General features: G+C 48.4%; 1 protein-coding gene across 1 annotated transcript in view; it reads right to left on the reverse strand.

The window, feature by feature from the left end:
- RAB6B (RAB6B, member RAS oncogene family) overlaps positions 1-20,474 on the reverse strand; it is a 155,310-nt gene that overhangs the window by 20,024 nt on the left and 114,812 nt on the right. Inside the window, exons 5-7 of the mRNA XM_054038846.1 lie at positions 13,945-14,056; positions 9,141-9,234; positions 5,578-5,644 (exon numbers count right to left, since the gene is read on the reverse strand). Coding sequence (XP_053894821.1) covers positions 5,578-5,644; positions 9,141-9,234; positions 13,945-14,056 — 273 coding nt within the window. The remainder of the gene's footprint in view (positions 1-5,577; positions 5,645-9,140; positions 9,235-13,944; positions 14,057-20,474) is intronic.

The following is a 20,474-nucleotide window of genomic DNA, read 5'->3' on the forward strand; positions in this document are numbered from 1 at the left end:
TCTCCCTTCTCAGGTACTTTTGTCACTAGTCATTTTGTAAAGCACATGTTCTAGGGCCTTAAACAGGAGAGGTCTGTTTGAGAAATCTGCTTACACAGCATGCCGGATGCACACCTGATGGTGCAGCTAGATACACAGGGCAACTCCTTGCTGTAGCCTGGCCCTGCACACAGGGATGTACCCATAGAAGGACAGGTGGAACTGTGGGGTTCTGCAGCTTTGGAGAAGCTGTAAATCCAGTAGGATCTCCACAGGAGCCCTGCTCGCAGTGGCTACCTGGGGGACATGCTGAATCAGTGCATACCCCAGCTTTCTTGGCCGTGTACCCCTGCTGGCAGGTGCCACCCCAGATGTCCTGGCCCTGTAGCATTAGAAAGCCTGCTTCAATCTTCCTCCCAGGCAACCAGCATCTGCCCCAGCTTCGGGTCTTACAGCTCAGCTTTCTCTGTCATTCTGCCTTTGTGCATTACTATACCAAACTCAAAGATTTCCTTTCTATTCTGCCTCTGTCGTGACATTTTATATGAAGAATGCTGTGTAAAAATATTGTGAGGTCTTACGCAAACCAGTAAGATATGGCTGGGTGTGGCCATACAGCCTTCAATCTCCATAGATGCAATGGTGTTAGGTGGGATTTCTGCACTCTGGAGTGTCTTACACCTATGGGAGGAGAATGGCTCAGTTTGAAAACTAAAACCCCAGTTTATGGAAGAGAAATCCAGATTCTGTTGTTTCTCAAGCTTTCAAACTTTGGCGATGGCAGAGGCACCACTGCATGGATGAATCGGAATGAACCTGGCTTTTGTGTTTGACTTGATACCCTAATAAACTGGGCTGGGGGTCTTCGCTGATATGTTGGTCTGACTTGTAATGCCAGAGCTCCTGCCTGTGCTTGCCAATGTGGAATAAAAAGGTGATGAAACAAAAGCAAAATCTAAAGAGTGCTAGGCATGAACTATACAGAGGCATGGAAGGATGAGATTTGTATCGGCAAATGTGGATCTCACTGTACACACACAAACCGATGAAAAAATATTTCCATCGATAATAATCGAAATGTGCAGCTAGACAACATGAGAAAAATGTTGTTTGAGAATGTTTTACAGTTTGATTTAAGGAGCTTTACTTTGTATATTTTCCATGTGATGTCAATTGTGTTTTAATGGTTATAAAGCTTTAACTTTTTGAATTTCAACATCTATTGTAATTAAATAATTATTGTCTGGCTCCCCCCATTATTTCCCACAATCAAGAACATTTAATTAGATAAACACTGAAAAAATGCTTAACACACATGATTTTGTGCAACTGTCAAAATGTAAATAGGAAAAAATGCTAAAAAATAAACATTGATATACATCTGTCAAAATTATAAAAAAATCAAACGCCAATCCTGCCAAGCCCCACCAGAAAGCACTGACCAACCCTTCGGCTCCAGACTCCAGTATAAACATGAGCCCTGTAGAACTGAAGAAAAAGAACCAGTGCATTAACGACTCTTTTTCTTCTAGCATGTCGGATGTGACTGCATAGCCACAGGGGACATGCACATACATGCCTGATGGCTTCTCTTCACTTGAGTGAGTTTGTTTGGAGGTAGGGTGACCAGACAGCAAGTGTGAAAAATCGGGATGGGGGTGGGGGGTAATAGGAGCCTATATAAGAAAAAGTCCCAAATATCGGGACTGTCCCTATAAAATCGGGACATCTGGTCACCCTATTTGGAGGACTAAGGTATTTTATTAGCTGTGCCACGCTAAGACCCCCTAACTGGCCTCTGCGTTGGGAAAGCATGGCTCATATCCCAGCATTCTAGAAGCATCAGCCCAGACTACTGCTTCAATACTGACGTTCCATGGAATGCTCCGGTTTCCAAATGGCCTCGACACATTCCCATGGGGTATTAAAGGGTCACAAGTATCTCCATTATTGATGTCCTTAGCTAGGAGCAGAAATAATGTCCCTTAGGCAATGCTATTCTCTGTTTGGAGTAGTGCTTGAGTCTTAGCAGAGAAGTGCCGGAATGGCACTGGTGTCTCATTCCTCAGTGCTGGAGGTACCGGAATGCGGTTCTGGCTCCCCAAAGAAGTCCTGGAACAGCATTCCAGCATAATTTGGGCCCTGGCTTGGCTGCAGGACTAAGGTTACTGGGACATCATGTTATCAGAACAGAATTAGGAGTAACATCGCTTGGGCATTGGAACCTCAGGCTGTGCTGACTGGCGCTGCTCTTTGGAGCAGGTCTGGTGTGTAAACAGAGCCTAGCATGCAGTGGGTACTACTGAAATACTGATACACTAATAACAGAGCAATACTTCAACTGGTTTTACCTGCATCTGCTTGGCATGAGGAGCAAGATTTCGAGCTTTGGCACTTTCTGGTGGCTTGGAGGAAAAAACTGGGGTATCAATTTTAAGTCCCAAGTGTGGCTCTCATGCACCCACAAGTGCCAGGGCTGTGTAATGACTGTGTAACCCAATGCAGGGGCCATGCTGTACTAAACAATGGTTCGCACAAAGCCTTAGGGAATATTGCAGAGGCCAACAGCGTTATCTGCTGTGCTAGGAAATCTTTAACTTCCATTAGACAGAGACCATGATGATGGGCTCCTTTATAAAAATAATAAAAAAGAAGCTACAGAACCATCTAGACAACTGCCAGGGAAGTATGGAAAGACTTGGATTAATTGTATCAGCTGAAGGATGAGGTGGCTAGGCCAGGATTTTCAAGAGTGCAGCACACTGGGCGCTGAGGTCTTGAAAATCTGGCCAGGAGCATCCCCTTGGGAGCGGCTGGGTGCTGAGCACTTTGGGCTCCCTGTCCTGTTTTAGGGGCAGAGCTTGTTTAAAAACCTGGCCTGCACCATGACTCTTGAGCCCTTTTGACAATGATACCTTGCTGAACAGGAACCCCTGGGATTTCGATACATCCCAGCTCCTTTGTGCTCACTGTGCCTCTCTTTCTCTGCTCTCTCTCTAGCATTCAGGCCAGCCTGCTCCCAGTGGGCATTCCGTACTAGAGGAGGCAGCCTGAGAGAAGGGCATAGCTTCTCCATTTCCAGCCCAGCTCTTCGCAGCAGGGAACAATGCCACGTGGGGTGCTGGCTGTGCGATGGGCACAGCTACTGCTGTGCCAGCTTGTCTCCGCAGGAGTGAGGAGCAGGAAGAGCACTGGCTGTGGGGGAGCTCACAGCTACGGCTGGGCTCCAAGTCACACCCTGCTGGAGAGGGGAAAATAGTCTTTTTTGGCAGAAACTGAAACTAATTCCTGCCTCTACCAGCCAGTGACTCTGTGTGTGCAGGGCTGGAGCTGTAATAAATCCAGCTCACCACAAGTGCATGCCAGCCCCCCAGCTCTCTTCAGCCGTCGCTGCACGTAATGACAGATGGGCGCTGGCTCTTTTATGCAAGGGACGTTTTTATCTACTAGGCCCTCCACACCTTCAGCCAAAGAGAAGCCCCAGCCTGTTACAAAACACCAGTCCACCCCCTAAGCCCCACCCCTGACACGGGGCTTCGTCACCCTCCCGGGTCTTACCAGAGCCCCCAGCACTCCCCAGTGCCCCTGGGTGGTGGCTGAGCAATTGACTACAACTCCTACCAGACGCTATGTGTGTACATGCGTGTGTGTGTGTGAAGTGTGCAGCACCGACCACGTGTTCTGTGGATAAATTATACCAGAACCAAATTCACATTGTAAAAAAGAACGCTGCCTTGGTGCTATTCACAGTCCAGCCCAGACACAATGTACAGTCCTAGGGAAGTGGTCTAGAAGCACTGGCCATTGGGGCACTTTTAACTGCAGCCTGTCTCTGACTTGCTTGGCTCTGAGAAGCCTCACAAAATACTGCACCATTCCCCACAGATTGTATGCACAACATAAAGGCCACTGGCCCAGGGCAGGCACAGATAGCAAGTGGGCTACTGTGGCACATACAAGGAAAAACCCTCACTGCTGGAACCACTGATGGAAATTAAAACCTTAATTAAACAAACCACACCTCAGTGACCAAAGCCAGCCAGGGCCGGCTTCTCTAACTATTAAGTTGTCGGGTGCAGACAGGCATCCAATGGGATTTTCCAGAGCACCCAAGCAGGGCTGATGCCTGATTCCAATTGATTTCAATGGGAGTTAGGCACCAAACCCACTCAGGTGCTTTGGAAAATCCCCCTAGGCATCTATTGGCATTATCAGGCTCCTAACTTCCTAACTCTGACCTTCAGTGTCTCTCAAAGGAGCATCCTGGCCCCAAGCATGCCAGTAACAGCCACAAACCTGTCCCCTCGATGCTCAACTCCTTTGACCCATGGGATTTCTCTCACTCTCCAACTCCAGGTATGGCTCCTTTGCCCAACCCCGTCATTCTTGCACCTGGCTGCTCCCATTAGGACTCTTTCCCTTTCTTTACAAGGCTGTTTGCCTTTGTCCTCTCCTCATTGCGTCCACACACACACATTAGTAAATCCTCAACCCCCCTCTTTCCAGTGCTGTTCCCCACATCAGCCCCATTTTCTACAGGTCTGGTGACATGGAGCAGGGTGAGGCAGCCCAGCCCCGAATAAACCCAGCTGGAATTCCCAGCCCACACTGTGTAAACAAGGACGAGGGACGGTGCACTAGAGGATCTGGATTCTGCAGCTTTATGGATGTTTGTCTGCTTCCAAGTATCGTATACAGGATTTATGACCAGCTAAGGACCAGACTGGGAACCCCTGGCACACAATTGTGTGTGCTTGGGCACAGAGTAGCTCCATTGAGGTCAATATGGTGAGTAACTCCACACCCATGTGAGTGAAGAGTTCACAGCCTGCCAGTGGACAGGACAGAAATGACCCGTCTGAACAAAAGACCCTGACAGTGTTTGCTGATTGCAAACGTGAGCCATCCAGGAAGTCTTGTGTTTTCATCCGCTGTCTCATGCCTGCTCTGTGGGGCTGGGCCAGGTCTTGGGGGGCTGCAGGGGAAGTGAGCTCAGGGGCCCGTGCTGGGCCTTTGCACAGCTCTGGAGAAGAGGCAGATGTGGGACACCACTGTGTCTGCATGTACATCTGACAACAGGGGATGTGGAGTCAGGAAACTCTTCCTTGCCCCAGGATTCTCAAAGGACTTGAGCAAATGCAGGCATGGGACTACGTGTCATATGTGGGATAACGTATGGGGACGTGGGCTCGGAGTTCATCCAGCAGCTCAGTCAGCTCAATAGCGCCTAGGCTCAGGACATGAACATGTCTGTGCATGTGTCACATGGCAGGCTCTGAGCCCTGCGCTCATCAGGCAATGCAAGGATGCCTGAGGTCCAGGTGCCATGCTATGTCAGCCATGCTGCAGACAATGGAAGCCTTTAGTGCTGGGGCCTGTTTCAGATGGCAGCAGGGTGCCCAGGCTCGAGGTGCTGGGCTGGGCTCAGAGCACTATGCCATCACTGCATTGTATGTGGGCTCTGAGTGCACAGCCATGCTGTGTGACTGTCACCTCCCTGAACCTCAGTTTCCCTTGGGGAACAATATACTGACCTTTGAGATCGATGGCTGAACAGTGCTATAGAAGAGCTAGGTAGTTTCATTAAAATAAGGATACTTCCTTCTTTGCTCTTCTCTTGAACGCTCTCCATGCCAGGCAGTGCAGATGCGACACGACGGAACAGCTGGCGTAGCCCGGGGGTAAGAGAGGAGAGAGAGAAGGAATATGTCACTGACGATCAGGGTTTGTATCCATAGCCATCATTTTTCATTCTGTATTTGACACAACTGAGAACAGCAAAACTCATCATGTGCAATGTTGGTGAAGTAAGGTTGGGGGCTGAGAGATGTGTCACTTCCACTCTGGTGTGACCAGATCAATGTGTAAGGTCTTGTTCATGGTAGAAAACTCACATTGGTGTAACTAAATGGATTTAAAAAGCACTTTATACCGATTTAACTTAATTCAGTAAATAAAGGGATTAAACTAACCCTGTATAAACATGATTTACTCTGGTTTAAGTGCAGCTACATAATGGATTTGCATCAGTATAACTAAATCAGTTTAGTAATGCAAGCAGGGTCTGAATGAATTCTCCCCTGACGTTAGCTGGGAGGGGGAGAGACTTCAGGAGCAAACTGTATTTACAGGAACACACCTACTCTGCCAAGATGTCCAGCAGATAGAGTGGTGTTGTTAAAAGTGATCAACTTTGGCTGGTATTGGGTTACAAATCACTTTCGTACTGAATGCAGGAGTAGTGAAAGGTTGTTATCAATGTTGTTGTCTTTACTGTATGAGTAAAGAGGATTAGAACTGTGCTTAACCTGTCCCAAATGAGGGGGTCATCCTCAACTGAAAGGACCTTGTTAAGCCAGGGGCTCGAATGCCAGAGCCCCGTGAAAGTAAGAGGAGTGGCAACAGGTGTTCTAGTGAGGAGATGTGGCTTTCCCCTAAGGGTCCCTGGTCCGGTTTAATCTATTCCTCCCCAATGTTCAAAGCAGAGCTGAATCATAGAATATCAGGGTTGGAAGGGACCTCATGAGGTCATCTAGTCCAACCCCCTGCTCAAAGCCTGACCTTAAAAACCTCTAAGGAAATATGCTCTATTAGGAACCTTTGTTATTTTACTTGTGGCACCTTAGAGACTAACAAATTTATTAGAGCATAAGCTTTCGTGGACTACAGCCCACTTCTTCGGATGGAAGTGGGCTGTAGTCCACGAAAGCTTATGCTCTAATAAATTTGTTAGTCTCTAAGGTGCCACAAGTACTCCTGTTCTTCTTTTTGCGGATACAGACTAACACGGCTGTTACTCTGAAATTTGTTATTTTAAGTGCTTAAATGAAAGCTGAAATCACTTGTGGTGGGACAGCATTTCTGCTTAGCCTGCTAAAAGCTGAAAATCACTAAGAGACTGACCAGCAGAGAGGAAGGTGGCAGCAGAAGGTAATTGATAGTTGACCGGTGGAAGCGGAATGAGCAGCTGGCGAGGCGGCCAGACAGAGCAAGTGCTCAGATTGTAGAGCAAGCAAGGTGCCTTCTTCCCCGGCTGGGAGGTGAACTCACACAGATGTACCTCTAAACCCTGGGTCCTCACTGACTAAGGACAACCACTGTGAGTGGGGTATGGTGAGGGAACAGAGGAGAGCACAGCAAAGGAACTTTTGGTTTCAGAACTCAGGAACATGAGGCAGAAGACTCTGCCCCATGCACTCCGTGAGGGGTGTTCTGCTCACAGTTTTATGATTATGAATCCTGCTTGTGGCATTTTCCCTAATTAATGTTGGGTGAATTCCACTCTGGTTTGTCTGTGAAAGTGTTAAGATGTTTTCTTTGGCAAGAGAAAAGAGAGTTACTTTGAAATGATGCAAGGAATATGTCTGATTTAAACAGAGAGAAGCAATTTACTCACATGCCTGGATGACTTGCCCAAAGCTCTAAGGGGGTTAATTTAAATTTGACACGTGCCGAGCAATCCTTCATTTCCTTCCACTAGAATCAAAGACCCACCTTTGATTTTTGTCACCCATTTCCTGGCTGGATGTTGATAGGCATGGCATCAGCAGAGGAAGTAGCTAGACATATAGGGCAGATTCCCAGCTGGTATTAATCGGCATCCCTTCATTGAAGCTACAGTGATTTCCACTAGTTGGGGAGCTGGCCCTTCAAAGTTATCATTTGCACCTTCAGTTTAATGTGCCAAATAAGACTGTTTCTGAAAACCAGTCCCCTGTATGTCTATTGCCTCCATGTTCCAGTCTGTGATATTGCATGTTAGTATATTGTGTTAGTAAAGTGCTCTCACAGCTATCAGTCATAAACTTCTTCCATGGAAACTATTAGCATACATAGAACTTTCCTTTCTGTAGTGTTGTGCAGTGTGCACTCATATTGCATTACTCTGCAAAGTAAATAACCTCAACCAGGGAACAGCCATCCCCATCTACAGTAAACATGCAATCTGAGATACGGCATGTGTTATGTGAAAAATCATAATTTCTTCTTCTCAAATAATTTCTAAACAGTATCATTTACATATGATGATTAATTACAGGAGAACTGCTCATGTATCCCAGGTATGAGGCAATTTTATATCACATCTCTCATTCATACGAAGAAATGAGGACATTTCTATCTTAGGACATGATTTATTACATTGAGCCCAAGACAGGTATCTGTTAGCATTGACTGGTATTAACATGTAGTTTAGTGAATCTACATCTGCTTTGCTGCTGCAGCTGTAGAGCAAAAGGCAATGGTTAGTACTTAGATTTATCTCAAAGCTAATGCTGTGCTCAGATGTCCTGTCCATTACACTTTTCAAATCCTTCATTCAGGGATCTAAACTGAGACCTAGCTATACAGTGACCTGGGACTTCTTTCCCTGAGGTGCAAAAGGGACTACACATCCCTGTTTATTCATTTGCTTTAGTGAATATTTACCTCCTGGTCATTAATCTTGGTTATTTGTATAGTGGTAGCTCTTATGGGCCCCGATCTGAGCCCCAGCGCAGTCACCACAACAACAGGTAACAAACAATTATCAAAAGGTTTTAACAGAGTGAAAAGACAGCTCCCACTGCAAAGATCCCACTGAGCAGTGATCTCACCTAGCTAATGTGAAAGGGCCTCCCTGCTGTAATGCACTCCGTTTAATTAAATTTAGCAATCTGTTTCTGAGTCAAAGTTTTCCTTCATCTACAGCTTCCCAGCTGGCATGGAAGCTGCCCAGGCAATCCTTACTATTAAAGCCATGCCCGCCTAATCCTATTCAGAGTTCAGTGTCGAGTTGTGCAGACCATGTCAGACAAAGAGGCACGTATGTCGTCATGCTCAGATTGATGTTGCAATGGACGGCATCCTGCTTGAGGCCTCACATGTGTAATCCCAGTTTTTACGTATGTAAAAAGCACACCGTGCCTTGCAAATCTATCCCTCCAGAGGGCACCAGGAGGAATCTAAGAGCATTTTACGTAGAAATGAAGTGATGGAGTGGGAAGGTGGAAGAGCTTTCTGCTTCTAAAGCCAGTAAAGATACAATATTGCATCCTGTTACAATTTTCAATGGCCTTATTGCAACCTTTTGCTACTGTGGATACTATCAGTTGCTGCAGTGAACCCCGCCAATCAGCTGGATGATCTTGCTACGATTCTGGCTGGAGCAGATCTTCCCTTACCTGTTTTACATTGTAGCCTGTCTTTGCACTGGTCTCGATAAACATGACGCTCAGTTCTTTGGCTCTCTGTTCTCCCTCTTCAATTGTAATCTGCCTGAGGACACACAGGAGAGAAGGGAAAACTGTAACTGTTCTAACCTTGCTGGGAAGGGCTGGAGAGGGGCCTAGCTTAAAAGTCTGGAGGGAGAAAGGGGAAGAGAATTGCAGTTGTCCATGGTCCTGAGCGCAGGCCTGTTTTCTCCCACCTCAGAGAGTAGATGGTTGAGGTCTTATGCCTGTGAAGCCACAAGACCCCACAAACAGATGCCATCACATGTGCCTCTGTGGCATGGGCTGCCTGGCAAAGTGCAGGCAAGGGAGGGTTTCAGTACCGAAATCCTTTGTGACTCAGCAAACAGAACGAGGGGGAGCTGAGGAGCCCAGCAGAGCCCATAGGAGTGTTTGAACCCCAGGGAGGGGGAGCTGAGCCCGGTATGATCACACTTTGAACATCTGCTCAATCTGCTGAGAGTGGCGCCTCATTTTGGCATCATCAAGCAGGCAGGACATATTTTGTGGGTGGAGCTTGGAAGAGTCGAACCAGGGCTCCCCTCCCCCATTCGGCCCCAGGTGTGTGGGTGAGCACAGCATGAGATGGGAAAATCATTTGAACCCCTTTCCCGGCTGAACTCTCAGTGTCTATTCTGTGTCCATCAGAGCAGCACAGTCCTGTGAGCTCGGCCTCTGGGCTGCAGCAGGAACCCTCTTTACATGTCCTGGGCATGTTGATCTTTAAGGATGTACCTTAAGGGCAGCGCTGGAGGGTTAATGAATACATTGCCGGCCTATCTCTGTGCTGGCACAGGGTAAGAGGTTCGATTGGCACTAAACAGTATTCTCCTCTTCTTGGATTCTAGCAAAGTGCCTTAGTACAGAGGGCACTAGCCTGGGCGTGAGTGAACGCAGACACTGAATCCCTCTGCCAGCACAGGCTGGCTTCTCCAGCTCAGTTTTCTGATCAAATGGTGGAAAAAGTAGATTCTCCAGCTGCCTCTGCAGCCACCAGATCTGAGCTGTCCCACACAGGGTGTCTACACGGCACTTAGACATCTGCTGCTGGCCCGGGCCACCGGACTTGGGCCACGGGGTTAACCAGCTGTTTAGCCAGAGCCCCATCAGCCCAAGTCTGGGGGCAGGGACCAGTCGCGGGTGTCTAAGTGCAGTGTAGATATATCCTAGATTGCTCTGTCTCCCTAGGGCAGCCAGCCTTCTGCTGCCTGTCAAATCCATTCTTCTGACTGACTGACATCCGCATTCCCTGTCTCCTCAGCTGCCTTCTGGAGGCCTGAAGGAACAACCAGCGTCTCAGACCTCTCCTGGGAGAAGGGGAGAACAATGGAAGCTGGAAGTCCTGCAAAGCTTAGCTTAATGCAGCCCTTCTTCCCTCTCCTCTCCCTGTAGACAGGCCCTGGGCATGCCCACTGCCAGGCTGCAAGAAAACATCCATGGAGGAGAGACAGTGCATGTGCGGGCCCAACGGACAGAGCTACCGAAGTTCTCCATCAGCAGCGCAGGGACACCGACAAACCTGCAGCGAGCACCCCCAGGGACACACTTCTTGAAGATAAAAACAACGAGGAGTTCTTGTGGCACCTCAGAGACTAACAAATTTATTTGGGCATAAGCTTTCGTGGTCTAGAACCCACTTCATCAGATGCATGGAGTGGAAAATACAGTAGCAGGTGTGTATATATATAATATTATATATATACACACCTGCTACTGTATTTTCCACTCCATGCATCTGAATTGTCTCGTTAGACTGACCCCCCATTTGGGGGGGTCAGTCTAACGAGACAATTCAATTAACAGTAGAATACCAAGGGAGGAAAAATCACTTTTGTAGTGGGAATGAGGGTGGCCCATTTCAAACAGTTGACAAGAAGGTGTAGTAACAGCAGGGGGAAATTAGTATGGTAAAATTAGGTTTTGTAATGACCCATCCACTTCTAGTCTTTATTCAGGCCTAATTTGATGGTGCCCAGTTTGCAAATTAATTCCAGTTCTGCAGTTTCATGTTGGAGTCTGTTTTTGAAGTTTTTTTTTGTCAAAGAATTGCCACTTTTAAGTCTGCTATTGAGTGTCCAGGGAGACTGAAGTGTTCTCCTACTGGTTTTTGAATATTGTAATTCCTGATGTCAGATTTGTGTCCATTTATTCTTTTGCATAGAGACTGTCCGGTTTGGCCAACGTACATGGCAGAGGGGCATTGTTGGCACATGATGGCATATATCACAAGGACTCCTCATTTTTGCTGATACAGACAAACACGGCTACCACTCTGAAACTTCTTAAAGATGAATGCCAAATTCTTCAGCAGTGGCGATAGAGGGGGGAATTGGAGGCTCTTTTAGCTGTTAATGGGTTGAAGGCTGACTGCTGTTTGGCCCCTTTCCTCTGCCCTCCAGCTGCAGCTCCTTTTGCCCACAGGTTGCTAGATAGCTGCCTGGAGCTACTGAAATATCTGTCACTTTGTCTGATCTAGCTTCATGTTTCCTGGTGTCAAGAGGAGTGAGGGCCCTCCCCTACCTCCCAGCAGTATGGGTGTATTCTGACAACTCAGCTTTCTTCAGTGGAAACCAGGAACTCCACCTCCCTTTGCCCACCCAGATCTCTACTACCACATCCCCTACCATCTCCAGAGCATGGGCTCCCTTCCTGTCTCTCTACTTTATCCACCCCTCTGCACCTTCTAGCCCACCCCCCTCCACCACCTTGCTCACTCTGTCTATTTCCCCCCCTTCCCCCCCCCCGAATCTGGAAAACTCCATCTCTCCATCCCCAGAGCGACAGTTCTCTTCTGCAGCACCCATTCTTTGCTGCCAGATCGCTCTCGCTGGCCTCTAGCACATTCACCTCCTTTCAATCAGCGCGACACTGATGCTGAAGGGATGCTACCCTTGCAATCCCTGCTCCAGAATGGGAAGGGGCTGTGGCTTTATTCCACTTCTGCAGGAGACTGGGTCCCCAGCTCTCTAGTCTCCAGAGAGCTGTCTCACAGGGTCTCTCAAAATGCAAAGCCCTTATTTCCCTACCACTGAATTCCAGCTGTTCTGTTCACCGGGATGCTGCAGGGAGCTCTTATCAGACACCTGCCTAGAAGCACTGCATTTCTTGCAAAGAGTTTATCTTTTTTGTTCCATTTTGTCCCGTCCCCCGTTTACTCTGGTGCATTTCAGTGGAATTCCGTTTCCTCTTGGAATATTTTTGTCAGCAGCTTTTAAAATGTTGGCAGTGTGACCTAGTTAATAGTGCACTGGACTGGGCCACAGAAGACCTGGATTCTAGTCCCAGTTCTGCCCCTGGCCATTTGGATAAGTTGCTTTGGCCCATAACCTCAAAGGATGCGCTATCTCCCACTAAAATCAATGTGCGTTAGGTGCCCAAATAGCTCTGAGGAACAAGGCCTTCAGCTCTGTACAATGAGGAGAATGATGCTTACCTCTTGGGAGAGCACTTTGAGATCTCTGGATAAGGGCTAGGCATTATTAGTCAGCAGCCACAACCAAAAATGCCCACTTCTTCCCAGCCTGTCTTCAACAGCTCATATTTTGATCCAGGCTGATTGGGACCCGTGGGCCCAGCTGAGTGCCTCCTGGCAGCATGTCCCTGAGCTAAACCAATCAGGGGCTGCTGCACCTACTGCAGTCAGGCTCAGGACCCCTATAAAAGGCAAGACAGGCTGCTGGGAGGAAGACAGGATCCTGCAGACTAGTAGCCATGGCCAGGAGGTTTGCACACATGGAATCCGATCTGCTTATGGAAGGAGCCATCAGCAGGGGGTTACTCCAATAACACTGGTCATGGATCTGTAAAGCAGGGGACTACATTTCCCATCAGCCCCACTGTACACCTGCCCCAGGCCAGGTAAGGGGGAAGATCCTGAGCCGGGAGGTGACGGGGCTCTGGTTTGGGAGCGAGAGCTGCAGGGTAGCAGGGAGCTGAAAGGAAGTCCCGGGAATGGGGGAACTGTGCACAGAACCACTGTGACTGCTGGATGCTCCAGCTGGTGCAGGTCTGTGTGGGACTTCTGGGGGATCAGTTGCAGTTGGGCACAGAATCAGTGCAGAGGGGCCCCAATGAGAGACACTAACTGAGCCTGGCTTGGGAACCCTCAAAGGCTTATTTGCTGGGACAGAGACTGGCCTGGAGCAGGCACCCCAGGCAGTAGCCCCGCAGAGCCCTGCTCTTGACTGGACTGCCCCAGGTATCCAGGCAGGAACTGCTATTGCTCACTTAGCCTCTGTCCCTAGTGTGTGTGCGGTCTTCCCCTTTCCTGCCAGCCTCAGTACAAACCTCTCCCTGAGTCATGTGTCTCAGTGGTTACCTGGGACCCAACAGGGCTAGCGCGGCAGGGCCTAGCTGCTGCAGTACCTCCAGTCCTTGCCTCTAAGACATGGTATGCTGGGCACGCTACTGGCACCCCAGTGCTTGGGGTACCGAGTAACCCCAGTAATGACACTTGGTCGGACAATCTGACACTCACAGTATTTCAGTGCCCTCCCCAAGACAAAATGTAAAACTCAGTATGCTACCCACTGAGTTACCATGGGGCACAACAGGAAAAGAGGTGTCGTGGCTGTTGCAGCGATTTGAACATGGCCAGTCTTCCAACCGGAACAGGGGTCTCCCAATGGTACGTCAGTGCTTATCAGCTGTGACATCTGAGAATCTGTTCTTGAACTGCTGGGCTGTAAGGATAATGCCGCTCTCTTCCATATCCGGTCCCCACCCCCACCCTCCTGGCCCCTGGCTCCTCCTTTACCTCTTGTCTGCGAGGTCCGTCTTGTTGCCCACTAGCATAATGATGACATCACTTCCTCTTTCTGTCCTGACATCATCAATCCATTTGGATGTCTGCTGGAAGGAGTTGAGATCTGTGAGTGTGGAGACAAAACAGTGCAGGTGGCTATGAGAAAGAGAATGATTTTTGCCAATTGTGTGATCTGCTGTGGTAACTCGATTGACTTCCGTCGAGTTACTCCCGGTTTTACACTGGTCTCACTGAGAAGAGAATTGGATTCTGGGTCACTTTGGACAAGTCAAGTAATATCCCTGGTGTCTCAGTTTATTTCAGGGTCTGATCACACTTGACAGGGATGTTGTGAGGTTTAAAAATGTAAAGCTTATACTGCACCTTGCGGTGTTTACAGAAAGGCACTAAGTGCAAAGCATTCGTAACATTATCATTAAGTATTGTTTGCAGTGGTGTTGTAGCTGTCTTGGTCCCAGGATATTAGAGACAAGGTGAGTGAGGTTCAGTAAAAGAGATAGGACCATAGAATATTAGGGTTGGAAGAGACCTCAGGAGGTCATCTAGTCCAATCCCCTGTTCAAAGCAGGACCAACACCAACTAAATCACCCCAGCCAGGGCTTTGTCAAGCCAGGCCTTAAAAACCGCTAAGGATGGAGATTTCACCACCTCCCTAGGTAACCCATTCCGGTGCTTCACCACCCTCCTAGTGAAATAGTGTTTCCTAATATCCAACCTAGACCTCCCACTCTGCAACTTGAGACCATTGCTTCTTGTTCTGTCATCTGACAACACTGAGAACAGACTAGCTCCATCCTCTTTGGAAGCCCCTTCATGTAGTTGAAGGCTGCTGTCAAATCTCCCCTCACTCTTCTCTTCTGCAGACTAAATAACCCCAGTTCCCTCAGCCTCTCCTTATAAGTCCTTTGCCCCAGCCCCCTAATCATTTTCCTTGCCCTCTGCTGAACTTTCTCCCATTTGTCCACATCCCTTCTGTAGTGGGGGGACCGGAAATAGACACAATACTCCAGGTGTGACTTCACCAGTGCCACATAGAGGGGCACAATCACTTCCCTCGATCTGCTGGCAATGCTCCTACTAATACAGCCCAATATGCTGTTGGCCTTCTTGGCAACAAGGTTACATTGCTGACTCATATCCAGCTTCTCATCCACTGTAATCCCCAGGTCCTTTTCTGCAGAACTGCTGCTTAGCCAGTCAGTTCCCAGCCTGTAGCGGTGCATGGGATTCTTCCGTCCTAAGTGCAGGACTCTGCACTTGTCCTTGTTGAACCTCTTCAGATTTCTTTTGGCCGAATCCTCCAATTTGTCTAGGTCACTCTGGACTCTATCCCTACCCTCCAGCGTATCTACCTCTCCCCCCATCTTAGTGTCATCTGCAAACTTGCTGAGGGAGCCATTCATCCCATTATCCAGATCATTAATAAAGATGTTGAACAAAACTGGCCCCAGGACCGACCCCTGGGGCACTCCACTTGATACCAGCTGCCAACTTGACATCGAGCCATTAATCACTACCCGCTGAGACCAACAATCTAGCCAGCTTTCTATCCAGATTACCTCACTCACCTTGTCTCATTGCGTATTGTCCTTTATGTCACACTACAGGCAGGCATGGAGCTGTACAGTGCCTCATGGGTTGGGATGTAAAGGGAGAAGGAAAGAAATCACGGAAAAGAGAACACCAAGTGAGTAGCTTGTGCAACAGGAAAGATGGTGCTTACAGGGACAGAGCCAGTTAAGCGTCTGGGTGAGCCCTTCCAGAGGAAATATTGGAGAAGGACAGAAGAGATGAACAGAAAGATAATTAGACTTGGGAGTCATCAACGGAGAGGTGCCTGACAAACTCATGGGAGCATGAGAGATCAGCAGGGGCTAAAGTAAGGAGCATTCACATTGCCCCCTTCTCCTTGGCTAGTGCAAGGGGAGATCCCTTCCTGGTCCAACCCATGTTACCCTCTAAAGGGCACTAAAGGGAGACCATAGAGGGGAAGAGGGGCAGAGCTTGGGGGCACATAGGAAGAGCAGCATAGTTGAAGCCCACCAAAGAGAGGCTGACGGAGATGTTGGAAGAGTGAGAGAAGAATTGGAGGTGACGAATCGGTTTGAGGGCATCAGAAAGGTGATGGAGAGTGAGGACAATGGGCCTGGTTCTCCACTCCCCTGTGCAGAGTGTGACATGCCACCCCTGGCATGAGTGCATGGGAGCATTTCACCCCCAGTTGCACAGGGGGACTGGTCTGCACAAGGGACAAGACGGGGAGGCGAGAGGGAGGAGCCAAGAGAAGGACTTTAACAGCACTGGTGGCAGGAGTCTATGGTGGGAAGAGGCTGATGGCAGTAGGCCAGGGCGAGCTGGGGGGAAGGGGTCATGGAGGTTGGAACAGATCTCCTGTTCAAGGAGTCTGCGGAAGGAGGAATGGGGTTGAGAGTGGAAACAAAGGGATGTGTGAATGCCAGACAGTCCCTGAGTAGAGGGAGGGTGCAGGAGAAAGGGCATGAGGGGGGTACGAGGTGGAAGGTCAAACGGTGAAGGAAAATGAGGAAAAAGAGCCGTCAGCAGCTGCTATTACTTTTGTCCGTAACTTCCCACTTGCGTACTAAGCTCCACATGTCACCACCACCCTGGCTGCACGCGCCAGTTCTACCCAACTCCTGCCAGGATGGCACCTGACCCACCTCTTGAATCTACAACAGCAGAGAGGTTCACTCCGCTAAGGATGACATATTCTCTTGTGAATGTAGCTTCACTGGGGACTGTTCCTCCAGCCGGTAACTCAGCTCAATACACAAAGGGCTGGGCCCAGTCTCTGCTCTGGAGCTCTGTCGAGAACCCGCCGCCCATCAGAGAGAGCATGCAGAGAGGAGGCACGACAACTGAAACAGGGACTCGGGGTGTAGTCCTGTCCTGAGGAGCCTTTTAGCGACACATTGTGAATGAGCAATACATCCCCAGATCAGCTCCGTAACCCTGGCATCCTCCTGCTGCAGCCGCCTCCCTGCCCCCCATGTCACTTCTCTGTCACTTTGCATTTCCATTTCTGTTAGAAGCAGCCATGACAGAAACCCCACGTCTGTGCCACCAATGGGAGCGGAATACAAAGCAGAAAGAAAGGTCAGCATGCCAAAGGCTGGCCTTGCCTTCGAGATCCACAGCAGCGGAAAGGCACTGGATCTCATTTTCAATCTCTGTAGCAGCAGAGCAGCCTGCAATGCTTGTTCAGCATGGAGACTGCCTTCTTGCTGGACAGGGCTGACTTGTATGGGCACCTCTCATCACCAGTGTACACAGGACAGTTCTGAATTCTTGTCCTTGCTTCACAGCTGCTGCATTGTAGCTGAGAATCCCCAGGATAGGGCAATTTGCATAAATTTGAATTCATTTACACATATTTGCATGCCCGCGTTGCCTGTTTGTCCCACTCACAGCCGCTTCATGTATTCATTCCAGACACTCCAACCTGCATTCATTCTACACCTCCTTTTACCACCCCTCCCAATCTGGTCTTCCCAATCACACACACTCAGTGTGTGCAAATTCCCAAGATGCAACTCACCCCCAGTTCCTTCTGCACCCACCCAGGTTTACTGCCTGCACCCCCATCCATTGCTCATGCACCCAGCTGGACCTGCCCAGGCTGTGGGTTTCCACATTCTTCTAGAATGTTTTTGGGGGTGCAGAACACACCTGGTCTCCTAAGAAATCTCCTCCGATTGGCTGCTTTGCCCAGGCCTGCTGAATCTCAAAAGTGGGCCTGGCCATTTTTAGGGCGTCATACAGGACTCCCTCTTCAGGAAAGCCTTCTCCTGAGAACCGAGCTGCAGAACGGGCTGGATGGCTGCCCTAGGAAAGTTACCACTGGGACTGAATTCCTTGTAAGCAAGCAGCTTTGGCTTGTGAAGATGGGAGCTTTGTTCTTATAAAATAAAAATAAATTAATGGAGATATCCTATCTCCTAGAACTGGAAGGGACCTTGAAAGGTCATCGAGTCCAGCCCCCTGCCTTCACTAGCAGGACCAAGTACTGATTTTTGCCCCAGATCCCTAAGTGGCCCCCTCAAGGATTGAACTCACAACCACCCTGGGTTTAGCAGGCCAATGCTCAAACCACTGAGCTATCCCTCCCCCACTTCTTCCTCAAGGGAGCCATGCGCTTCCCCTTTCACATAGTGTCACCCTCTCCTTGGAGAGGCTTCAGGGATGGGACTAGGGTGACCAGACAGCAAATATGAAAAATCAGGATGCGGGTGGGGGGTAATAGGAGCCTATATAAGAAAAAGACCCAAAAATCGTGACTGTCCCTATAAAATTGGGATATCTGGTCACCCTAGATGGGACCCTAAGAGCAGGTCATCTTAGAACTATAGGGTTAGGAATAATACACACCAGGGGCCTGATTCTCCACTGCCATGTATCCTCATTTATGCCTGAGAAAACTGGGTGCTGGGTGCAATCCATTAGCATGGGAGAGGTCTGACTTGTGCAGTACAGGGGGCGAAGCACTAGCAGATCAGGTCCTATGTGTCACTTCCATCCTGACTGTGGCTCTGCTGAGGCCAACGGAGTTACTCCAGGCATGACTTTGGTTCTCTGTTGTAGCATCCTATCTGATATAACTGTTCCACTGCTTACTGCTGGGATGTTGTGTAGCTGCCCATGTTCCACAAGTGTATGAACACAAAGAACACAAATGTTCTAGGTCCACCAATGCTATTAGCCAGGATAGGCAGGGATGGTGTCCCTAGTCTCTGTTTGCCAGAAGCTGGGAATGAGAGACAGGGGATGGATCACTTGATGATTGCCTGTTCTGTTCATTCCCTCTGGGGCATCTGGCATTGTCCACTGTCGGAAGACAGATACTGGGCTAGATGGACCATTGGCCTGACCCAGTAGGGCCATTCTTATGTTCTTATCTAAACGTGGCTCTTCTGACATAGCAAATCTCTAATAGAATTTTACAAAAATAAACACGCAGCTAGCTATGAAGAGTACAAGCATTCTTCTCACTGACGTCTTGTATGATTCAATCTGTGAGCTATATCATATGATGGGCTAGTTCCTCAGTGGGCATCAATCAACATAGTGCTATTGACTTCAATGGAGCTGCGGTGATTCACACCCACTGAGGATCTATCCCAGCATTTCTGTCCAAGAAATAAATCCTAGACACGTTTGTCGAGCATCTGATGACATGACAGACCAACTGTCTTTCCCGTGAAATCACCTGCCCTTGGATGGATGCAGAGATTTACAAATCAATCACTTCTGAGGCATCCTCTTCCTAGTTATGGAATGGACATTGAGAAAGGTCGACTGTGGCTGGCCAGCCCTACATGCAGTGCCACTCTCCATGAAGATAGTATCTAGCTCCCTGCCTACAGGCCCATCCATCTGAGCAGTGCACACGGTCCCTTTCCTATGATGTTTCTTCCTTCAGGAGTAAGCATGAGAAGTCCTTTGTAGCTCCTAAGCTCGTTTGTACCACTTACACTAGATCATACCAGTTACAGCTGTGCTTCAGTGCTGCTGCTGGCCATGTGAAGGACTCTGGAGTACATCTCAGACCTGCACACAACTGAGCAGAAACAGACAACCCTTCCTGAGACAGCAAATGGGTGGGGGAAACTCAGGCATCAAAGAATAGTTCAGAATGGAGTATATTTGTCTCTAGCATCATAGGGATGAATGGTGCTTGGCAGTGAAAATAAAGGCACAGTTTCTGCCCTGGGGAGCCTCCATTCGAGGTGATGTTGATTAGTGACCATGCTGAGGGAAAAAGCATCATTTAAATTTTTGAAGTCAAATCCTAATAAGGAAAAGCGTAAGGAGCATCAATTCTGGCAAATAAAATGTAAAAGTGTAACAAGGCAGGGCAAGAAGGAATTTGAGAAGCAACTTGCTAAAGATGCAAAAACTAACAGGCAGTGGGGGCATTAGACAACAAATGTGTTAAAGGAGCACTCAGTGAAGACAAGGCCTTTGCAGAGAAGCTAAATGAATTCTTTGCATCTGTCTTCACTGCAGACAATGTGAGGGAGATTCCCACATCAGAGCTATTCTTTTTGGGCAACAGAGCTGAAGTATTGTCCCAGACTGATTCATCAATATAAGAGATTTTAGAACAGACTGACATACTAAACAGTAATGAGTTGTCAGGACCAGATGGTATTCACCCAAGAGTTCTGAAGGAACTCACATGTGAAATTGCAGAACTACTAACTGTGGTATGTAACCTATCACGTAAATCAGCTTCTGTATCAGATGACTGGAAGGTAGCTAATGTAAAGCCGAGTTTTGAAAAGGGCTCCAGAGGAGATCCTCGCAATTACAGGCCAGTGAGCCTGACTTCAGTACCAGTCAAATTGGTAGAAACTCTAGTAAAGAACAAAATCATCACACACACAGAGAAACACAATCTATTAGGGAAGAATCAACACGGCTTTTGTAAAGGGAAATCTATTAGAATTCTCTGAGGGAGTCAACAAGCATGTGGAGAAGGGTGATCCAGTCAATATAGTAT

The sequence above is a fragment of the Malaclemys terrapin genome, chromosome 9 (assembly GCF_027887155.1).
Source record: "Malaclemys terrapin pileata isolate rMalTer1 chromosome 9, rMalTer1.hap1, whole genome shotgun sequence".
NCBI classification, from domain to species: Eukaryota; Metazoa; Chordata; order Testudines; family Emydidae; genus Malaclemys; species Malaclemys terrapin.